The following is a 23,040-nucleotide window of genomic DNA, read 5'->3' as shown; positions in this document are numbered from 1 at the left end:
ATATAAATGTCAAACTACTAGCCAGTATCTTTATTACATGTAGCTATATGTTGTCAGGTGAAAATGATGCCACTGGCACAATGGTATATTATTTTAACACTATATTCAATACATATATAATTATGGAATCTGAAAACAAGCCAGAGCTTACATTACATAAACTTATCACCTGTTAGAAATTTTTTGTTTAACGTTATAACTTAATCATAAATTAAAGTTTTAATCGATACTGAAAATTGTAGATAGGATAGAGCCAGCTGGGGGGAGAGAAATTCTCTGTGTTAAAGGATGTCTTCTTCATTTCACGAAGCTATGTAGACATTGCTATGTTAAATCTATGTAAAAAAAATATCAATGGATTGATAATGAATAACAATGAATTTCGTTTGGCTGTTTTGACTATTATAGCTACTATTATTTCAATATTAAAGCATCAACAGTTCTTGGATTATAAATTCTATTTATTCAGAATAACAACGTTAAAAACAGGGGCAATAACCATGTAATTAATAATTGTGGCAATATCAATGAATACATGACCATCGAATCGATCGGATTTCAATCTATTAAAACCAAAGGATTTAATAACTTCCTATCACTGAAAAGACATAGGTGTCATTCTTCACAGTGACAGTGAAACTACAGACGACAAACAACGTTTTATACCTTTTCATTTAAATATTACAGCGGTGATTTATAAATTTTCGAAGACACGTGTTTCTACGTTCGTCAACTTGTCAACAATTAATGGCGGATTGCCAAAACTTTTGGAGGAGTTAATTTTTTTTTCTCAACAATCCGAACCAAATTTATTTCTATTTTCGCAAATAAAAACCTGGAAAGTAATTATCAACTTAAAATATTTTTATTCGAAGTAATAATACAAAGTTTCGCGCGGTTCAAAAGGGACATACTGTTCAAGACTATATTTAACTCACGGGCAGATTACTCTCTGTCATAATGGAGGTTTCGAAAGTTTTGGAAATGTTTATTCTATTTTAGTTACTTGTACAGGAAATAATTTTTTATTCGGGTAGGTAAAAACGTTGAAAAGCGAACCCTAATGAATAAGACTTTGAAAGAATTAAGTCTGGGTCCTTATGTGAGTTAGCAAAGGTTAATTTTCACGTTGTCAGGCTGGGAATCATAATATTTATGGCAACAGCCTTGAACAGGGGTGAATTGACAAAGGGGTTTTCCCTAAACTCGTCGAGACAGTACACGAATGGTCAAATTTACACTTTTATGGATAGTGGATTTGGATACTTTTAAGATACAAGTTATTGATGTTTTCAAGTGGGAAATATTAATATTTAAGACAACAAATATAGTGTGTAATTTGTAAAGTTAAAAAAAGTGTTTCCCTAAATTCGAGCCATTATTTAATGTAATGAAAATTCCCAGATAATAACAGATTTACTTTGGGCATTTCCATGTACATGTACCACCCACAATATATTCTGTGGTAGCCTACTTATAGCAGAATTAGGTTGTCTAAATAAGATTTATGAAGAAACAGTGTAAGTGTCTAATGTTTGAAATTAGTTGATTTTTGTTTATGTATAATGCATGTTTACAACAAGAAAATTACTTCTAATGATTGAGGACAACTTTTAGACTAAAAGTATTATTAAACTCCACTGATATCTAATGGATGTACATGTATAGCATTTTTTTTTTTTTTTTTTTTTTTTGCAGTTGTAGGAAGTTTCACATAGAAGTTTCACATAGATCAGCTTGTACGGTACACAGACAACGAAGATTAGAAAATCTAGCACAACTTTATTACAACATATCACACAAACTTAACAGAGGCTACATTACAAGTACCATACTTGGTATCGACGAGTGAACAATTGGTATAGAAGCAAGATGAGTAAAAGTGACGATGATGTTCCTGAACTTGTTCCATCATCCGACGAAGAAACAGTTGGTACACCAGATCTACCTTCAGTTTCAAATGGTTGGTATTTTGATGCCTTTGTATTACAGTTCATACAGTTTTAAAGCCACCAATTATCACTGAAGGGGGAGTGAAAGCATTTTGAATCCTTTGCCAACTACAATATTGTGAACGTTGAATCTCTAAGAAGAATATCAGTCCTGAGTAGTTCAATATTTACAAAGATATTTCGAATTCACAATATTCAATATCCTCTGCAGACAATGCAAGAGAAAGAAAGAATGAAATGGGTTTGAATGTCCGATCAACACAAACTAGGTTATTTTGGGACTATTAAACATATGGACACTTATGGTTCAATATGGTTCAATTTTATTTCATTAATTTGCTTGTAGTGGTTTTTAGCAATGGTAGGAAACCAGAGGACTCAAACAAACCCACAAGATTGGACAGGTGGCCCTATTCCTTGTCAGGTTCAAGCAGGGAATCAGAACCTTGTCACGTGACTCAATAACAGATTTTGTGATTTCGTGTGCACCCGTTAAACCACTAGACCATCCCCCCCACCCCCCGGCAGACAATACAAAGAAAACCCACGAGGCTGGACAGGCGACCCTACTCCTTGTCACGTGCAAGCGGGGAATCGAAACAAACACCACTTGACTCCATGACAGATCTTGTGATTTCATGCGCACATGTTAAACCACTAATCTGATTAAGACATTAATTCTTCTTGGATAGACATTCATTAATTGAACATATTGACATAAGGTACAATTTTAATTTTATGGATAACCGAAGTGCTGTACAGTAATAAATTCAGTAATTGTGTATCCATAAAATTTTACCTTGTGACATTAATGCTTATTAATTTGATACTTCATTTTGACCTAAATCGAAGAGATTTAAGATTTTTATTTTTGCAATGTCATGTATTTTTAGGGGATAGCGTTGCCATGTGGTTAAAGAGGAAATCTGAAGAAATCGAGAAAGCCCAGAAGATGATAGGGCAAATGATAGTAGGACCGATGTATTTTGGTTTTGATAACTGTGTTGAAAAACATTGGATATCAGCTCTTCATTCTGCACAACTTCTCACTAGGAACAGGTTAGTTTATAGCATTTGACATAAATATAACACAGCCATTCATAGCATTTACTTTTTATTATTCATGATGAATACAATATTCCAGGTTTAGAGTAAGAAGAAGTCCAAGAATTTTCCTACCTTTTCCCACTTGTCAGATGGGAGGAAATGTTGCTTAGTTGTTTGGGTGGGATGGGGAATTGAGGTGTGAGTCTTGACATGCATGGAAATATGTATTTATGTAGATGTGTGATACACTGTTCCCGTTGTAAATAAACCATATATTTACAAAACCGGTCTACGTACCATAACAGATCACTGTAACACTATCGCTAGTGATAACAGTAGACCGGTTTCATAAATATATGGTTTATTTACAACGGGAACAGTGTATCACACATCTACATAAATACATCAACACTACAAAAACTAGACTATACTGGAACTATTACTACAACAGGTACACATCTAACAATCTTGAATCAACCATTCCGCCCCTCTGCCAAAGCAGCGGATGAACTCGGGTGAGTCCATACACTCGCCAAACCCTTTCTTCTCCTCCCGGCTCCTCTCTGCTAACTGTCAGTGAACTCCTCAATATATACCCTTGCACACATGGTCATACATGCAATTGTCTATTTTATCTCGTCACGGCATGCCTACTGACCAATGCATATTCCTTCGAAGTAAAGCGGAGCGTGCGCAAAGACCACACGTAGTTTGTAAAGATCATACTGAATCAATTAGATGTTTAATAAGTTCATGCTTAACAGAAGTTTATATAGAGGTGAAAGTCAAAATTCATATATTGTTAAAACTAGCAGAGTTCATTAAGTTCTATGTACCTAAATGATACTGTTCAATTTGGTGAGAAATATAGATCACTTTGTCACAGTAATTTGTCAAGTTTTATCAGACACCATGAACATCTACAAATTTTACATAAACATATCTGATTGCAGGGAAAAAGATGTCCAAGCTTTCACACAAAAAGAAGAGGAAATTTTCAAGAAAGTAGAAACAACTGTTGAAATTCTCAAACCAGAAATGGTAATGGCTTTATTATGAATTTTATATATTTTCATCATTTTGATCAGATGTTGAATCTTGTTGAAATGTCGCAGTGAAATAAACTATAGTAATTGTTATTAATAAATAGTGTTTTTATTTATTTGATGTTGATAACTTAGAACACAGACACAATAAAAAGTGCAGAAAAAATGCAATAAACACTTTAATTATTCAAAAAATATTTGAATTCAGACAGTTAAACATGCATTATGCAAGAGCAAAATCTGCTTATTACAAGTCTTTCTTTAGGCCTGAAATGTTATCTAAATTATCAATTAGACATTAATTAACTTATCCAGACCATAATAAACTTTCGATGTCAAAGCTAGTCTTTGATTTTGGCTGGATTAGATTCATATATGCTGCTAACGGCCATTGTTAATTAAATAAAAAAGAGTGGATAATCGAGACTGCTGTTTATATTAATGATTTTAGTAATGATGACCGAGTCATGCAAAAATTTCACCCGCTTCTTTCTCGGCTCATAGTGGATCAATTTGACTGAAATTATCAGCAAATTACCTTTACACTATCTAGTTTTTAACTATTATAGCGAGAACTGCCATCTCTTTATCTTATCTCCCATAATGTATCTTTAAGTCTATTTGATTAATTGAAATTCATTATTCAATGTTAACTAAATCTATTAGAAATTTTTGTATGATATTCAAAGATAGACAAACTAAACTGGTACAGGAAAGTTTATTGATATAAACGATTCCTAATTTCTGACAATCTGAAAATGTATAAGAATTGAATCAGTGAGTATGGCAATGGCTTGAGAAATTTCCTAAGGTCCAGGCAATATTCCTGTCATAGCACACAGCGTTGCATATACCTAGTTGGTGCAGAAGAATAGGACATTATACTCCATTTAATTTCAAGTATCAGTTGAATAATGACCTCCAATATTTATATTTTTAAATAACAAAATCAGCATCCCATTTAAAGACATAATATTTTTATATGCCCACATTTTCATGTGGATGTTTATTGGGGTCACTTCCTTCTGTCCGTCTACACTTTGTTTGTGGACACTCTACAGGTCACAATTTTTATCTGAATTTGATGAAACTTGAAATATAGGTCTATCTCCCAAAGATCTTGGTTCATTTCAATATTGGTATGTATCACATCATAATTTCATGAATTATTTCTCCTGATTGTACGAAACATCAAGTTTTTATCTTGTGGACATTCTAGAGGTCACAATTTTTATCCGATTTGATATTCGTGCATTTCAGACCATAACTTCCACGGTTATGACCCCTGATTGTATAGAAAATCATGGTTTTTTTTTTAGCTTGTTCTCTATCTATCTCTTGCAAAATTTGTGCGTATCTTGCCTAGCAACCACTGGTTATATTTTTCAGCGTAAAACATGTGCATTACGATGTGCTTTAGATGTCGTTGATGCTGTAGAAAGAAAGTTTAATGATCAAAAAGATGTGAAATCGATTGACGTAGATGGTGCCATAGGAATAGGCAATAGTTTTCAGAGATATGAGGAAATGATGTAAGTATGTTACCAGTCTCAATACGTCAGAAGACCAAAACTCGTTTTCTGTCTTTATATCTTTTGAAAATAAGGGCTGAAAATATGTTCTTTAGTTTGTAATTCTCGTGGATAGAAAGAAATGAATTATTGTTCAGACATCAGCTATCACTTGCAATCATACAAGTAACAAACTTTTAGATGACCATCATTTCTGTTTGGATAGATTGATTTTGATAATATTTGGACCAATATGCTTTTTCGTCAGTCTGCTTTGTATTGTATTTGGTCTGAAAGTTTTTGTGGGCCATAAAGGAGTATGGCTGCCTGTCTAACCTTGTGAATTTTCTCCTAGATCTCTGGTTCCGATGCCACTGCTAATGAGCTGGGTGCCTTATCCTTGAGTATAATCAAATGATGTTTGAAATAAATATATGTTATACAAATATGTTCTATAAATTTTGTTTGTATTCTTTAGGAAAATTGTTTCTTCAAAAGTTCAGTTCAGAGGGAAAGAAGAATTCTGTGTAATTTACATCTTTAAGAATTGTAAGTAATAATTATAAATCTCCATGGTTACAGTGTGCTGTGATATAAATGATAACTAATAATTATAAATTCTCCACGGTTACAGTGTGCTGTGATATGAATTGTAAGTAATAATTATAAATTCTCAATGGTAACAATGTGCTGTGATATAAATTCAACCACAGATCATATGCAATGAGGACAATTTTGCAAGAACAGTGGTACCATTGCCTACTCTTATTTTGATTCGAAAATCCCAGGGGATCTTTAGCGTACTGCTAAAGTTATACATGGAACCTCAGGTTGTTGGTTTTTTTGGTCTAGTCTGAAGGCCAAGACACAATCCTGCTCAACTGACAAGGGAAAACCAGACTGGAAAATTCAGGGATTTGATTACAGGACCTTCTCTAGTTAGTGAGCTAGCGCCATGTCTCTTTGTATCTATGAATATCACTCACCTAGATAATGTCTTCTTTTATTTGATTTCTTGAGCATATAAAGATATTATTAAAAACTTTTGTCTATTTTTACATTTATACATCTATCTATCTATCTATCTATCTATCAGATCACCGCCATGTGGTGAGTTGTTCCCGTGATTACGAACGAATAGAACAGATTATCAGGTCTCAATGGACAACTAAGGTAAGTAACATAGTTGTATTTATACAAAACTGTGTTTGGAACAACCAACTTCTTTTTGTCCCATCCGAATGACTAGACACTTCCTTCCAGCCATGCCCTTCTGTTCAGTACCACTGACTAGGTAAAACCAGATCTGAAAATCCGGAAGAACTTTCTTTATCAACATGTGAATTGAACCCAAGACCTGTGGTTAGTGAACCAGTGCTAATCTAACTAGGATCCAATTTATCAAATATTTGGAGTTTAACTGACGTTGAACAAAAAGGAGATTTGAGATTTAATGTTTTCAGTACATAGGGCCTAGTCATGAGTCATCACACAGTACATAAACTTTCTGTGGGACCTGGTAACCGGGCACTATTCTATTATAGAATTGATCAATTATCTCTGATCATTTTCCTGAGACATTTGTTGCATATTTATAAATATATTTACAGAACGATGATGAATCAGATGTTTATAAAGAGAAGGGAAATGAAGCATTTAAATGTGATAAATTTGATGAAGCCATAAAATATTATACTAAAGCTATACAATCTGAGTAAGTTGTATTATTTATATACTAACTACCACCCATCCCAGCTCCTGAGGTCTCATTTCATTTATATTAACCAATTTTGACGGACTGGCAGTGAAAATGACTTGAGAATTTACATGTCAGTTGATTTACATGCCATACAGTTATAATTTCAAAGAGGTTAACTTTAAAACACTTAGAATATATGAAAATTTAGATAATTCAGATAATTGTCATATTGTTTGGGAAAAAATAACCTTCTGATCTAGGTTAAACAAAATATGTCAAAAATTGTCTAACGGGACTGAACATATGTTATACATATCGTGTAGCATTTAAAAAGGGGATGTTCGTTTGTTGGTCTGTAACGTTCCGAAAAAACAGAATTGCAGTTGGATGACACGGAATTCAGTCCTGTCACAGTTCTACTAATTCAATTCCGGAACGTTTGTCAAGTAACTATTAAATGTCCTTTGTGTTGAAATTGTCTGGTATTTTTCAGTCGTTTAAATCATCTATATTATGGAAATCGGGCCATGACGTATCTCAAGATGAATAAATTCAGGTAATTATTTTACTGTTATTTCTCCACCATTTCTGTGGTTTGTAAAAAGAAATTGAATCTTCTGTCATGTACTTATATTAAATTCTAATTATATATTACTATGAATTAGTGGTCTGAAACCTACTTAAGTGTATTGTGTTAAGTATAGGATATTAACCTACCCGAGGTTGATATGGTAGAGAACACGAGGGCGAAGCCCAAGTGTTCTCTACCATATCAATCCGAGGAAGAGTAGGTTTATATCCTACATATACAACGCCATTTCACCCTAAGATTGAATGGGTTCTTCCATTCAAAGTCAACAATGATTGGATAACTGCTCGGTAGTTTCCGTCAAATAACGAAAATTACCGAATTAATCACGTGCAATTACGTGCATGTTTTTGTTTATACGTCGCCATTTTGGAGTATTGAATTAACGCAAAACAAAATGGATAGTAATACGAAGTCAGACGAATAATCAATCCTTTTAAGCCAACATATTGACGATGGAATAGATGTGAATGAAAATATCGACGAGAATCTATCCAAAGCCTGAAGAAAATTTGCATTAAAAGGCATTCTTTTCCGATAATTCTGACAGTGAACCCTGATTGAAGGTTTTCGGTATGTTCAGGGAAGGATTTGACCGACTGTTTTAAAATACTTTATAAAGGAACTCTTGAGCAATAAATAATTTCAAGTCTAGGAGTGTGTGGACGGAAAGAAAATTCTGAAAGATATCTTAGACATGGAGTATGGATAATCGATTTAAATATGCCGATAAGTACGCCGTCTATTTCGGCCCGGAATGTTACAAACTGTACCATAACAATTTTTTATTGTCAAAAGAATAAAAATTTATTTCTGTGTTTTTTGTTTTATTTCTATCATCTATGTAATAAGCGGTTGATATGAGCTGAATATATCGACCGGAGATGACGTCATTAGCGGTTGATATGAACGAATATATCAACCTGTCATGACGTCATGACGGGTTGTTGTGAGATATAACTGCTATGGACATCAAAGAAAAAACTACCGCCAGTTGTATATAATGAGTTATCAACCTTTATTGATAAACAGTTTTGATCCTAGAAGTGTAAAATGTCTGTTTTAATATTTGTTCCTTGCCGTAAAAGTTAAAGGAGAACAATCCTGGACATCCTTGTGCATATAAACTTCATCACCACATTACTTTAATTTCTGGTTTAACCCTTGTTCTGGCATGTATTTCGAGAAAAATTAAAATACCCTGAAAATTTCTGCAATTAATCAAGGAATTCAAAGAAGTTTAACAAAACATTCTTTTGATGCCTTACTATAATGTGTTGTTTGTTTGTGAAGCACTTCTGTAAAATAAATATATAGCCCTGTCATTTATGATAGAAAAATAAATCTGAAAATGATATCTGTTTTATAGAGAAAGTTTCTGTGACGCCAGACGATCAATAATTCTAGATCCAGGGTGGAGTAAAGTAAGTTTTATTTCATATTTTGAACTTGTCGAGTACTGCATTACACAATCAGGTGGAAATATTGTTTAGTTTTAAATCAATATCTTGTATAAAGTGGAGGGGTTGGGTGGCTAAGTGTCTTTAGATTACAAGGTTATTATTGATGTTGTGTTATATTATAGGGTTATTACAGATGTGTTATGTTATAGGGTTATTATTGATGTGTTATATTATAGGGTTATTACAGATATGTTATGTTATAGGGTTATTATTGATACTGGGGTGTTGAATGTTGAATGGTTAGCACGTATCATAAGTCCATCATTGAGTCAGCTGGCTGTGTTTCAAATCCACGGTTGTATGTGACAAGGAGAAGGTTCGGCTTTCCAACCTTGTGGGTTTTCTCCAGGTCCTCCGGTTTCCTCCCTCTACTAAAGACCCCTACGCGAATTACTGAAATAAAATTGAACCATGTGTTAATTCCGAAATGACCTAGTTTGTGTCGAGTGGACGTTAAACCCCATTACACTTTGGTTATATTATAGGGTTATTATAGATGTTGTGTTATATTACAGGGTTATCATAGATGTTGTGTTATATTACAGGGTTATTATAGATGTTTTGTTATATTACAGGGTTATTATAAATGTTGTTGTATATTATAGGGTTACAGATGTTGTGTTATATTACAGGGTTATTATAGATGTTGTGTTATATTACAAGGTTATTATAGATGATGTGTTATATTACAGGGTTATTACAGATGTTGTGAAGCAGCATTAGAATTAAAACAGTTTGATATAGCGAGGAATTATAATCAGCTAGGTCGTACCATGTGTCCTAAAGATGCCAATTTTAAATGTTTGTGTGAACAAGAAGAAAGGATCAAACTATGTAAGTTTTGTGTGTTGTTGGATGGAATAATGAATTGACCGTCTTACAGTTACTGAATTTTATGTAAGGAAAGTAATATTAATCATGTCATAGAAATTTATTAGCGTCATGCCACATGCCGTAGATCAACAATGAAATCAGATATAAACATAGCCATACATCACTAATTATAGCTCGCTTTGATCTTATGCATGTATATTTTGTATGCGATTAGATATTATTAGAAATTAATTCTGATATTTTTTTGTATATTATTTCAGTACTCAAAGAAACTACGGGACCGACTAAAAGGTAAATATATAACAAGTGGTTTGTTGTTTGGCATTATATTATTTTTTATTTTCTTTTAAATATTTTGTGGGGTTGACTCGATGCTTAACCCCATTCTCTCTCTCTCTCTTTCAATTATTTCAGCAAATATATGTGACAAGAAAAATCTAAAGTATTGCTAATAGTGTTGTATCCAATATTAAATCCTGAAAATAAAATTTGTTTTGTTACTACATATATATTGATTTACCTATGTTTTAGTGTTCCAGACAATAAAAGACGACCTTCAACTCCTGTCTTGTCAAAAAGACGACCTTCGACCCCAGTTTTGTTGAATTCAACAATTGTAGCATCTTTTAATGTTACTGATGACACAGATGTACGTAATATTTTTATTTGCTATAAATGTGTTCCTCCCTGATCACGTAAGGTTTTCACATTTAATTTGCATACTTACTGCTCAAAAAAATTGTGATATTTGGTGCTCAAGTATTCCATGCATATATTCAAATAGCTATCCAATAATCAACCTATTTTTCAGAAGAACTACATTTTTGGGTTTACAAAACAAATACTAGATTCTTATTGAGATAATCAATTAAACAAAAACAAAATCAAGACAGTAATTCACAATAAAAAAGCTTTTCTGTTTTACAAAGGAAATGACATACAGTTAAGAAGCTTCCCGTTTCAGAAGGGGAGGTTGGGTGACCGAATGGTCTAACACATGCGTTTTAGATCATACGGTCAATCATTGAGTCGAGAGGCATGGTTTTGAGCCCAAACTGTATGTGACAAAGAGTAGGGTTGTCTGTACCGAAATTACCTAGTTTGTATTGAGTGGACGTTAAACACTCTCTATCTCTCTCTCTCTCTCTCTCTCCCATTTCAGAATAATTGGATTATATTTTTTTTAACATAAAATCAGGAGAAATTTTCTGACAAAAATGTTCAATATGGTCTCCCTATTCTAGGCAAATTTTTATATTCAAAATGCAGATTTAACATCCCATTCTTGTCCTTGCCTTTTCTATTGTCATTTCCTTAACCTTCATTAGCTATAATCTTTGAATGACATTTTAGAAATTAGAACATAATCAAATAAAACACTTATATATATATATATATATAATTATAACCATATCTTTTTTGATTTATCATTCTGATATGCTTGATAACAACTTATGGTATCTTGTAGAAACTTGCAGTTTAATAAACTGTTATCCATAAATAGGGTTTTATTTGAGTATTTGTTCATTAGGTATAAGTATTTCTCCTTATTGTAATTTCTGAATTAGAAAACTGATATATTGTTATATTATAGGATCTACCAAGTCTTGTCAGTGATAATGATAGCGGTGATAATAAATCTCAGGTAGTTATTAACTTCCTATATATGTGGGGTTCTCAACCTGTTACCGGCCATATTTATTCTACAGTCAAATCACAAAGTTTATTCATTAATAGCCCTGTTGATGCAGAACAGTAGAGGATGTTAAACTCAATTTCATTTCATTTCCTAACCAGAAATATTCAAACTAGTAAATGCATTGGAAAACTACGGTACATTAAGCATCAGCATGTTCCCTGTCAAATGAGATAATTCATAGAATGTAAATTAGTACTGGATGTTCCCAGAAGGTTAAGAGATACTGGGGAATCATGAATATCGACTTTTGAAATAAAATGAACTGATATGGGGTTTAACTTCATACTGTTCTACAGCAATCTGGCTAAAGAAGACTGTACACAGATATTTGTATTAAAAGCTTTAGACATCAGCATGTTTTTTTTTATAAGCAATATATTTATTCAGTAACTATCTGATTGGATTGAGAAATGTGTTATACTTATCTTTAAGCCCTCTCAATGCGTTAATGTGACATCAGTATTAAATATTTGGGTACTTCACATCATTACTAATGTTATTTTGTATATGTTTTGTAGAATGTGAAAGCAGTCAAGAAATCTAAAAAACAGAAAAAGAAGAAGAATAAAGAAAAGGAAAAGGAAGGAACACCTGTTGATGGACCAGAAATAGAATTTAAGGTTTCATTACGTGAGGGCTCTGAAGCGTATTTGGAAAACCGATTCACGATGGCTGTAGACAGATATCAACAAGCTCTAGATATGATACAGCATCAACCTACCATGATACAAATAGAAGAAATGGAAATAGTCATAATAAAATATTCATCTGGTATGGCTTCATTAGGTGTTGGAGTTTTAAAGGTACTATATTATCGTCATTATATATAACAAATGTATTGACATCCTATAGTTATCGCCCTTATTATTGCTAGTGTATTGATATTGTAGCTTAATGACGTCATTCAGTAGACAACAGCAGTATTGTACAATACATCCATTCCAACATTATTTATACTTTGTAAACACATTTAGTGCAGTTAGTTCACTTGTTTTGAACTTTACATTGAAATTACTGGAACATATCAAGGATTACTGATTGCATCGCAGGCTTGTCGCTGTCAGTTATCATTATTCCGATTTTTTTGTCAGGAATTTAACTTATTATTTTAAAAATATGTTGTTTTTTTTAATTCTAGAGTATAAAAGCAGCATTGAGTAAATTTCAATCAATCTACGAGACACATATAAATATTCGTTTTCCACCACTATATTATGGTCTAGCGAAATGTTATGTTGATTTATTCAGGTAAAATATGGTCTTATATATTTGCATATGTTTTATTATAGTAACACCAATATTCTATTTTAGTAACACCAATATTATATTTAAGTAACACCAATGTTCTATTATAATAACACCAATATTCTGTTTTAGTCACACCAATATTCTATTTTAGTAACACCAATATTCTATTTTATTCATGCCCACTTGCTGTTTAATTCACACCAATATTCTGTTTAATTCACACCAATATTCTGTTTTGTTCAAGCCCACATTCTGTTTTATTCAAGCCCATTTGCAGTTTATTCAAGCCCACTTGCAGTTTTATACAAATCTTTATACTGTTTCATTCAAAAGCACTTAAGTATTAGCACTTTTTACATTGTTGTCTTTGATGTGCAGTTTCCTGATTTAGTGATGGACAAAGAACAAACCTGGTGTCAAAACCTGCCTTTGGTTTATTTACAGATTTAGTGAAGCTATAGATCCATGTAAAACAGGTTTGAAGTTGGTGAAAAGTGGTGTACGATGTGGCCGATTATTATGGCCTGGTGTTGACCAAGTTATACCACATGCTGATAATGATATACTAGAAGTAAGATATTTATCTGTTTTGTTTTTCATTTGGCAAAATGAGGTATGCAGGATGGAAGCCGAGGGTCAGACAAGAAAAGAGCATTAGAGTAGGCAGTAATGCTGGCAAGATATGTCGTTGAATAGATGTATCACGATTCGCGTATTGAAACGTACACCTCTAAATCAATTTATTACGATTCTTTTTAATTATTTTTTCTTTGTCATTTTAATAATTAACCTGTCACTCTTAATTGAATACCCTTAGATTGTTTTGGTCTCAATTTTGATCCATGTGAATATCTTGATATAAAACAGTTTTATTTCTTTGACTTCGACAGGATTACAAATTCTCGCCATAAAAATATAAATTATTCATTTATCCTATTGTTGTCCTGGTAAATATTGACCTGGTTAAGAATAACGATACGAATCGTACTGTACTTGAATTGCAATATGTTTCGTATCGTGATTGCAGTCGCAATACCCAGCACTAATAGGCTGTAGCAACTGTGTCAGTGCAAAGCTCATTCGTTGGATGGGGTGTGCCTCATTGCCCAGGCTGGTGCAGAAAAGTAGGACATTCAACCCCATTTCATGTTATTTGATTTCTCTGTCTACCCTACAAAAATAGAACATTATTATTTATAGTTGTTTAAAGTAGGCAGATCTTTAACTCAATATCATCCACAGTCTTCGACATTGCAAACATGATTTATTGGTCCATTTAAATTAACAATGATGTTGTTATCTTACAGTGAAAAGTTGGGCTTCTGATATCCAATATTTGAGACAAAATGAAAATTTTAAAATTGACACAGGAATCGTGTGCCAGAATGCATTCGAGCACCAGTTGTATGAAGCCACTCGATGAACGAGTGTAAACATATCTCATGTAGGAGAATACCACCGGTGTGGACTGGAATAACCAGACACCAAAGACTGCCATTCAATTTAGACTCTTCGCATATTTCACCGAACATAACTGATTAGAAATTACAGTAAAAACAGAAACAATTGAATGTAAATCAGCTTATATACATTCATATTACATTATTATATGCATTGCAACCCATTTGTGTCCATTTCTAGATGCCAAAGAATAGAGATTTAGCTCCTTTATTTCTGGCATTCATGAAACTTAAATAATTATTCCATGTGCACTATTTTGTTTGTAGAAAAGTTTAAAGGAATTATTAAGCAGAAGTATTTTTCCTCCGCAACCTGACGCTGTATGTCGTCTTCACGAAATAAACCAAGAAGAAAAACGTAGTGCTATATATTTTTCCGATTTAGATTTTAAGGTAAGAACTTTTTTAGTATGATTACATAATATCGTACAAAGTCATTAGGAGATATTTGTAGCATTACAATTTTAACTGAAAGGACGTTTAGGAAATAACTGAAAGAACATTACAGACAATCTCAATTATGAAATACTCGATAGAACTTGCAATTGCAACATAAAGGAAATTTACAAGATACTTGATAGAACCTTCCAGACGATTGTAACTTTATTGAAATTAAGTAAATACTCAATACAACGTTACAGAATTAGTTCTGGATAAAACGCATGCACCATGTCTAATTAGATCACAGTTCTATTCACATAGTTATCATGGCTGACTGAATTCTAATGCGATGATAGATTCCTTGGAATCATGAAAAGTGTAGGCTGTTTCATTTGGGCGTTTTGCTAATCCGAAATTTCTTGAATTTAATCACTTTGTGTTTGTTTCCATGGAATCAAATTTGACTTGCTATTGGTATACAAATGGTGTGTAATGTTGATGCCTGAGTCTTATTTATATATTTTTTTAGGGTTTTGTTTTTATATGTTTTTTTAGGGTTATGTAAGATTACAATGTTTATATTTTTTTTTAGGGATATGTTAGATTAGAATGTTTTTCATCTTGTCGTATAGAGTTTCATCATTATTGTTGGAAAGTTTTTAAATCAGTTTATTCTATAACAAATGATAAGGTAAGTTAGTATTGATATTTTAAACAAGGGAAATCCCTAAAGCGGAATGTGTTCGAGTAATTGACAATTTTGCGCAACTTATGCAAGTTTGCCTCCAATGCCGTGGAGGCCACTTGGAGTATATCTTGGAAAGAACACGACTTCTATGCGAAGTCACCAAGATAACTGAAACTTGATCGTACACAGACTGATGTTTAAGTCCAGCAAATTTTATCACGTTTGCTGGACCTTTGTAGGATTTAATAAAAAAATTTATGGGTTCTGTTTTTTTTGTTTTTTTTGGGGGGGTCACTCTGTATGAATGAAAAATTTCTTATTTCTGAATAGTAATAAAATAACAACAAATATGTTTTTTTTTCCAATATTTTGTTTGATTTTTGTTGTACAGGAAATGATAAATACAAGATGTCCTACGCCTGACTGTTGGTCTTTTGTTTGTACCATCACTGTCTTTAAAAATAATCCTCTATTAGAAAATGCTCGAACAGTAAAATCAGATATGCCACCTGTCACAATCCAGCAACATAAACCAATAGTTCGAATGCAACCAAGGTAAGGAAGTCAACAAACTTGAATGTGAATGTTTGAAGAAGTACCTATTACATCAGTCTGATTAATATATAGATCTATATTTCTTTTCATTTTTTGGGGGGTTGGATTGCCGAATGGTTAGCACGTGTTCGTGTTGTATCATAAAGCCTGTCATTGAGTCAACTGGCGTGGTTTCGATCCCCGGTTGTACGTGACAAGGAGTAGGGTCGCCTGTCCAACCTCGTGGGTTTTCTCCGGGTCCTCCGGTTTCCTCCCACTGCTAAAGACCCCTACGCGCAACGAATTATTGAAATAAAAATTAAACCACATGTTAGTCCCGAAATGACCTAGTTTGTGTCGAGTGGACGTTAAACCCCATTTCTCTCTCTCTCTCTCTCTTTTCATTTTTTATACCGGTACTTTATACTGCCTACACTAAATGAAGATTTGACCAGTAGTAGTGGAAGGTCGTGTCAGGTGTCTTAAGAGCGGCTTTTGACCTTATGACTCCAGACATTGATTAATCAATCAGCGTTGACGTTTCTAGTGGTTTACCCAAAGTTCTGTGCACCTCCCCCCCAAAACTTGCTGTAACATACCGTTTCATTGGCTAGTCCCTCGCATCATCCAAAACGCCGGTTATATAACTCTTCCAGATCCTAATGTAGTAAAGACAAGTAAAACGAAATTTTGATTTATAAAAAATGAAACGAAATAGGATCTGTGTTTTAATCTGATTACATAAGGCCATATATCTTAACAACAAAATTCTGGTGAGTGTGCGAATTTATCGTTGTGTTTTTACTTTCTTAAAGGTTTGTGTGACTAAATAACTTGTCACAAACATCACATTTCAACATTTATAGGAACTCACTTACATAATTATTATTAAATTGTCTACCGGTAAACCTATTGTTACTACTGTATTTGTTGTCTCAGTCTACTGATGAAAGCACAGGAACTACTGGTTGGTGAGCCAGCGTCATAATCATTTGAGCCATGTGGAATTATGAATTCATTCATGGTTCAAGATGTATTGTTCATATTGATGGTTATAACCAACATATTCATTCCTATATCCATGTTTAAAATTTGTAACTTCAGTGCTGCAACTGTTGCTAAGCGACTGGCTAGAAAAGAATTACGTAAACAGCGGAAACGTGACGCTAAGTTTGATGATAAAGAGAACAGCCATTCACCAGGAGCACGACCTAAAGAGCAAACTAACAGATATGAAAATTATGCTCCGGTACAACAATTACGAGAAACTAATATAACGATAAATAAAAAAGATACTGAAACGACAGATGATAAACATAAGGTAGAGATACCGGAACATAATTTTTCTTGATAATCCAACCCCTTCCCCTCTCTCTCCCCCTCCCTCTCTCCCTCCCTCTCCCTCCTTTCCTTCTACTCCCTCCCTCCATTGAGTGTCTTTTAGATTTTATTTTTTGCTGCAACAGTGAACCATCCACAGTTGAAATATGATGGCATCTGCCAGAGAGATATAAATTATCACATTATGGGTATGTGATGAAGTGATGGAGTATAAATGTTTTTGTTCATCTCTAGCCATTGTTATAAAACAGTTACACTGTTCGCCTTGTTAGACCCTGTGTCATGGTTGTATTAGGTTGTAAGTCAAACACATATTACATAGGGGGATAGGATGGGGTTCAAGGTCAAGAGTCAAGGGCATTTTAGCCATGGGCATTCAATGGCATATAGGGCGTAAGGTCACAGGCACATTAGGTGTGGGGTCAATGACTGATTAGTTGGCGGGTCAAAGGTATATTAGGTAAAGGTCAGGGTCATTTTAGGCGGATTCCAGGGCAAAAAATGTCATATTCAAGGAAACTTTGGTTGTGAAGTCAAACTCACAATCGTGGAAAATCTCCAGTTTTATTGTCAAATTTTCATTCCTCGTTTCATCTTTTTAGTTTAAATCCAAACCATCGAAATCCAAGAAGAAGGATAAAAAGAAGTCATCAACTGTTTTAAATTTAGAAGTTAATTTTACTGATCGTAAAGAAGACACTTTGGAAGGTACACATACAGATTTTGAGCTTACTGAAAAAATAAAGAGGTAAATATCTTTTTTATTTCCAGTACACAGAGCGACATGGCACAGCAGTTCAATCGATAGTTTCATATTTTCTCAGAAAGTCAAAATGTATTGGCCATTTAATGATTTAATTTAAAAATGGGAAGGAAGGCTAAGTCTCATATACATGTATACCAGTACTGTGGTTAAGATAATAAATGATCAATGCAATATCTTGTCAAAACTACAAACAGTGATAATTTTGCATTATCTGTTTTTAAACTATAATAGCAAGATCTCCATTAGAACGGCCAGCTCTTTATCTAAATCTTACATAATGTCAATGGAGAGCCTTAGTCCTTAATTACTTTTGCACCTGATGGCATTAACAATAAGATATAAATACCAAAAGGTTCCCCTATCTGTTTGTTTACTTTTAAAATTATATGATTTCAGTGAAGCCAGTACTGTACCGTTTAATAATACACCAGTTGATGATTCTGTCTCTCAAAATCTTTTTAGGTAAGTTATTATTATATAAATATTCTTACTACACCAGTAAACATATCAAGTTAAAATGGAAATAACAGGACCTTTGATATCTGAAATGAAATCCTACTTTCCTGCACTGACTGGGTTAGTGAAGACAGGCATAAGCCATACTGGGAAATTTTGCCTGGAGAGCGGCATTAAAGTCTACTCTTATATAAAATTCCAGTTGTCTTTCACTCACTGAGCCACTGCAGCTTTCTTGATGCTATCTATAGCCCTGACAACAGCCAATGTATCTGCCATGTATAAATTTCACTGTATATTACCCAAGGTTCTTTTTTTATCACAATATATATAAAGACACAAAACAAAAATAATAATCATTAGCCTTTAAAGATACATTCCCACAAAAGGATTTAACGGGTGGTTAAATATGGCAATTTTGATATATATGGAAAGTAGAGTCACCCAATCGTACTAGAATAATACTGGATTCCATGAAAAACATCCATGGAGGGTGCACAGGACAAAAATGAGAGGGCGTCAGTAATTGTCACCTTGACAATTTAGGCTGTCTACTCGAGTGACGTCCAAGGTTGCACGCTTAGATTGTCTGACCTCTTTTCATTAGGGAGCGCTTAATGTAAATGTTGATAATAATGATATTGAGCGGACGTGAAAAAAGTGAGAGACTTAAACAGAAAAAGAAGTGGGCGGGTGATAATCCCAGAATTTACTTAGGATTTGATATTTATGGTAAATTAAAGACGATATCATCTTTTATATGCAATGAATCCTCCTCCGGCTTCGCACCTGTTGCTAGTTACCGTGACCTCTGAGTCATGTGACATAAACGTGGCTTGCTTTTATAGATTTTTTATAGCTTGAGGTATTTCCTCACAAATACAATGTTTTGAGAGGGATTTGAAGCAAAATTTTGATAGGTTTATTAGCTTTTTAGTCCAAATATATCATCAAATCACCCAGATTGTACATGGGAAGGTATCTTTAATGTCTTGGTCATTCTGAAACTAACACACAGGTTTGAGTGTGGGGCAAATAGAGGTTTTTATTGTAGACTATTCTTATATAGTGTGGTGCATAAAATAATGACAAATGTTAGCCAAGTGAACTTCCCAAGTAAATGAGAAGTGGTATAAAGTGTTCTTGAAGGAGTAAGAAATGGAATAGGGTTTATGGTCTGGTCAATACTTCAGCCATTTTAAGAGAGATAAATGATAGTTTATATTTTTATAGTTATTCTTTTTTGATTTTGAACAGTCACCAATGTTTTTATGGTTTTTGTCCCACCCAAAGAATAAGGCACACTTTTCATGTTTGAAGAGTAGGCAGATCTTATTCTGTACATAACACCTAACACAACTTATTGCTGTTTTTGGCTATGTTGAATCATATGTTTATTTTGTTTTTTATTTTTAGTTATTTTGCTGAATTTTTAGAAGCTCATGGACCATTACATGTTCAGGATAGACTTCTACTAAATGAGATATCACACTTTCCTCCTGAAGCCATGGAAGTTATACAAAAAGTTGGTGGCCTTCGACATTTTCTTCAACAATCCCTCAAATTTGCGATGATTAATGACTTTGTTTGTGTCTTGAAAGACGCTGTTCGTGCGACCGTAATGTCTCAATTTAAACAAAACAGAAATAATAATAGTGTTGGGAAACAAGTTGGAACAATGGATGCCCAATCTAGTTTACCCCCTGTACAAACTAATATTGTCTCCCATTCTGCATCCTCATTGGATGATATCACTTTACCGTCTGGTGTAGTAACACATAAACTTGATAGAGAACCTGTGTCCCATTCTGCATCTTCATTGGATGATATCACTTTACCACCTAGTGTAGTTACGCATAAACTTGATAGAGAACCTGTAACTCCGCTTCCGAAGCCTACTAAACTTCGATCAGCTGTTTTTGATTCAGAGGAAAATGAAGTTTCATCTGGTACTTCTAAACAAGATACAGAAGTGAATGTCTGGAGAGAAAGAATGGAGAAACGCAAAGTAAACAAAACCAAGCGTGAGGTGAAACCAGCCGATGAACAATTAGTAAATGATCTTCTAAAATTTCAAACGGTTAATGGAGACGGTAAAAAAAATCTGCGAAAAAAGAAAGAGTACAATACTTTAGATGATTTCAACATTCCTGTTAATAGTACTTGTTCGCCTGTGAAATCTTTTAATAAATTGGACGATATTGACGATTTTGATATCACGCCATCGAATTATAAAAGTTCCGTTAATGATTATGATGATATGGATGACACTTCGTCTATCGATGGTTACAAACCACGAACCCGGGATCATATACATAGTGGAAGTAGTTCAGTGTCAGATATATCGGAACTTAGCGACATATCTGCAGGGATGTTATATCGTACATCGTCACCCAGTTCTATCAGTTCCAAATCAACAAACTCTATACCGCCCCATGTACAGAAAACATGTAAGGACATTCCTGTTAATCCAGTCCTAGGATCAATCTCGGTGATTGCCTCAAAAACTCAAAACAACATAAGTGATAAAACTAGTAATAATTTGACTGGTGAACCGAATTCTGTTTCTGCTAATATTTTAGACGTAAATATTGACAACAATTTGAGAACACTGGAGATAACTAATGATTCTATACAAACTAAAGAGACTACCAATATTTTCCCCAGTTTTTATAATGAACAGAAATTATTTGAAAGATCAACACCGGAATCCGATCATAGTGTTGATAAATCACCTTCGAGTAGTTCAGACACATCACCTCCTAAACCCCATTCATCAACAGTGCTAGATATTCCCTCTATCAATCATTTGTTCCCTAAAATCGATTTAACTGTACCACCCCCTATAATTCCCCCCAACCCCTTTTTATCTACTCAACAATACTCAAAAGAAAATACCGATTCGGGAGTTAGTTCTCAACATAGTTTATGGTCGACATGTAATTCTGGGACAAGCTCAGTTTTTAATTCTCCATTGCAGTCTAATGTAGAAGCTAACTGGCCCAACCCTAAACCTACCGATGTATCCACAAATACTTCTGGTGGAGCTTTCGCTAAATCACTACAAATTCCTCCAACCAGAGCTCCTTTTAATCCTTTCTCTATTGCTCCCTCACTTAGAGGAAATCTTCAGGGTTTTCCATACATGCCATCAAATGTTCCGTATTCATTCAGTCCCACCTCCTTTCCTCCAGATTCGCAATTTCATACCTTAAATCGCAACAACTCTGCACCCATTGAAGGCAATCAAACTACTTTTCCTCAGCCATCAGCTAGAGCCAATGAGAAGAGAGATATAACATCATGTGATGCAGAGATACAAACAGTAGTATTTACTACAGATGTTGCAGTTAATACAGAATTAAACGTAGGAAAGTTGATCTATGAGAATGAACAATTATATAAAGAAATATGTCGACTTAAACAGCAAGAAAAAAATATTAAGGTGAGGTTATATTTTTGTATTAAATCCCTAAACAGGCAGTGGACTGACCATTTTAAGGTGACACAGCAAGATTGTTAGTTACAGTTCATAATTTTAAAGTTTAAAAGTTAACAAAATTTATTTTGTGTACAGCGGATTGAAATTTAGGTTTAATGTGAATTAAGAATAAATTAACTGCATGTACTATCAGAGCTGAATGAAAAATATGTACGTATTTTACTTTAGCGTGGCTTTTTATACGCCCACATTTTCATGTGGACGTATTATGCCGTCGCCCCTGTCCGTCTGTCCACAATTGTTTGTGGACTCTCTACAGGTCACAATTCTTATCCGATTTCGACGAAACTTGAAATATGGGTTTATCCCCAAAAGATCTCGGCTGCTTTCGATATTGGCATGTATCGGATCGAAACTTCATGGATTATGGCCCCTGTTTGTACGAAAAATCACGTTTTTAGCTTGTGGACCCTATAGAGGTCACAATTTTTATCCGATTTTGTTGAAACTTGAAATGTAAGTTTATAACCCAAAGATCTCAGTTCCTTTCGATATTTGCGCATATCGGTCAGTAACTTCCTGAATTATGGCCCCTGATTGTACGAAAAATCACGTTTTTAGCTTGTGGACCCTATAGAAGTCATAATTTTTATCCGATTTAAAAAAACGTTCTATTATATCACCGTTACACCCTAAGGATGACTGAGTTCGAATTTCGTGAAAATCGGCCCAAAATTGACAGACAAAATGGCCGCCGTTCGTTCCCAAATAGCGTAAGAATATGGTATATCAAGGTTGTGGACCCTATAGAGGTCACAATTTTTATCCGATTTTGTTGAAACTTGAAATGTAAGTTAATAACCCAAAGTTCTCGGTTCCTTTCG

At 33.9% G+C, this 23,040-nt stretch overlaps 1 protein-coding gene across 1 annotated transcript in view; it reads left to right on the top strand.

Annotated features, from left to right (window-relative positions):
* The first annotated feature begins 950 nt into the window (after positions 1 to 950).
* The window catches only part of LOC126829704 (uncharacterized), a 32,225-nt gene continuing 10,135 nt past the window's right edge, over positions 951 to 23,040 (top strand). Inside the window, exons 1-24 of the mRNA XM_050559791.2 lie at positions 951 to 1,033; positions 1,699 to 1,963; positions 2,846 to 3,011; positions 3,953 to 4,040; positions 5,435 to 5,577; positions 6,035 to 6,105; positions 6,653 to 6,729; positions 7,167 to 7,270; positions 7,749 to 7,811; positions 9,214 to 9,268; positions 10,000 to 10,141; positions 10,402 to 10,432; positions 10,673 to 10,790; positions 11,736 to 11,786; positions 12,359 to 12,643; positions 12,979 to 13,088; positions 13,533 to 13,659; positions 14,816 to 14,941; positions 15,522 to 15,620; positions 16,009 to 16,172; positions 17,256 to 17,472; positions 18,095 to 18,240; positions 18,655 to 18,720; positions 20,131 to 22,159. Coding sequence (XP_050415748.1) covers positions 1,873 to 1,963; positions 2,846 to 3,011; positions 3,953 to 4,040; positions 5,435 to 5,577; positions 6,035 to 6,105; positions 6,653 to 6,729; positions 7,167 to 7,270; positions 7,749 to 7,811; positions 9,214 to 9,268; positions 10,000 to 10,141; positions 10,402 to 10,432; positions 10,673 to 10,790; positions 11,736 to 11,786; positions 12,359 to 12,643; positions 12,979 to 13,088; positions 13,533 to 13,659; positions 14,816 to 14,941; positions 15,522 to 15,620; positions 16,009 to 16,172; positions 17,256 to 17,472; positions 18,095 to 18,240; positions 18,655 to 18,720; positions 20,131 to 22,159 — 4,569 coding nt within the window. The 5' untranslated portion in view covers positions 951 to 1,033; positions 1,699 to 1,872. The remainder of the gene's footprint in view (positions 1,034 to 1,698; positions 1,964 to 2,845; positions 3,012 to 3,952; positions 4,041 to 5,434; positions 5,578 to 6,034; positions 6,106 to 6,652; positions 6,730 to 7,166; positions 7,271 to 7,748; positions 7,812 to 9,213; positions 9,269 to 9,999; positions 10,142 to 10,401; positions 10,433 to 10,672; positions 10,791 to 11,735; positions 11,787 to 12,358; positions 12,644 to 12,978; positions 13,089 to 13,532; positions 13,660 to 14,815; positions 14,942 to 15,521; positions 15,621 to 16,008; positions 16,173 to 17,255; positions 17,473 to 18,094; positions 18,241 to 18,654; positions 18,721 to 20,130; positions 22,160 to 23,040) is intronic.

This window comes from Patella vulgata, chromosome 8, assembly GCF_932274485.2.
Source record: "Patella vulgata chromosome 8, xgPatVulg1.2, whole genome shotgun sequence".
NCBI classification, from domain to species: domain Eukaryota; kingdom Metazoa; phylum Mollusca; class Gastropoda; family Patellidae; genus Patella; species Patella vulgata.
The sequence above is the reverse complement of the archived record's forward strand: the minus strand, read 5'-3'. Positions and strand labels throughout refer to the sequence as shown.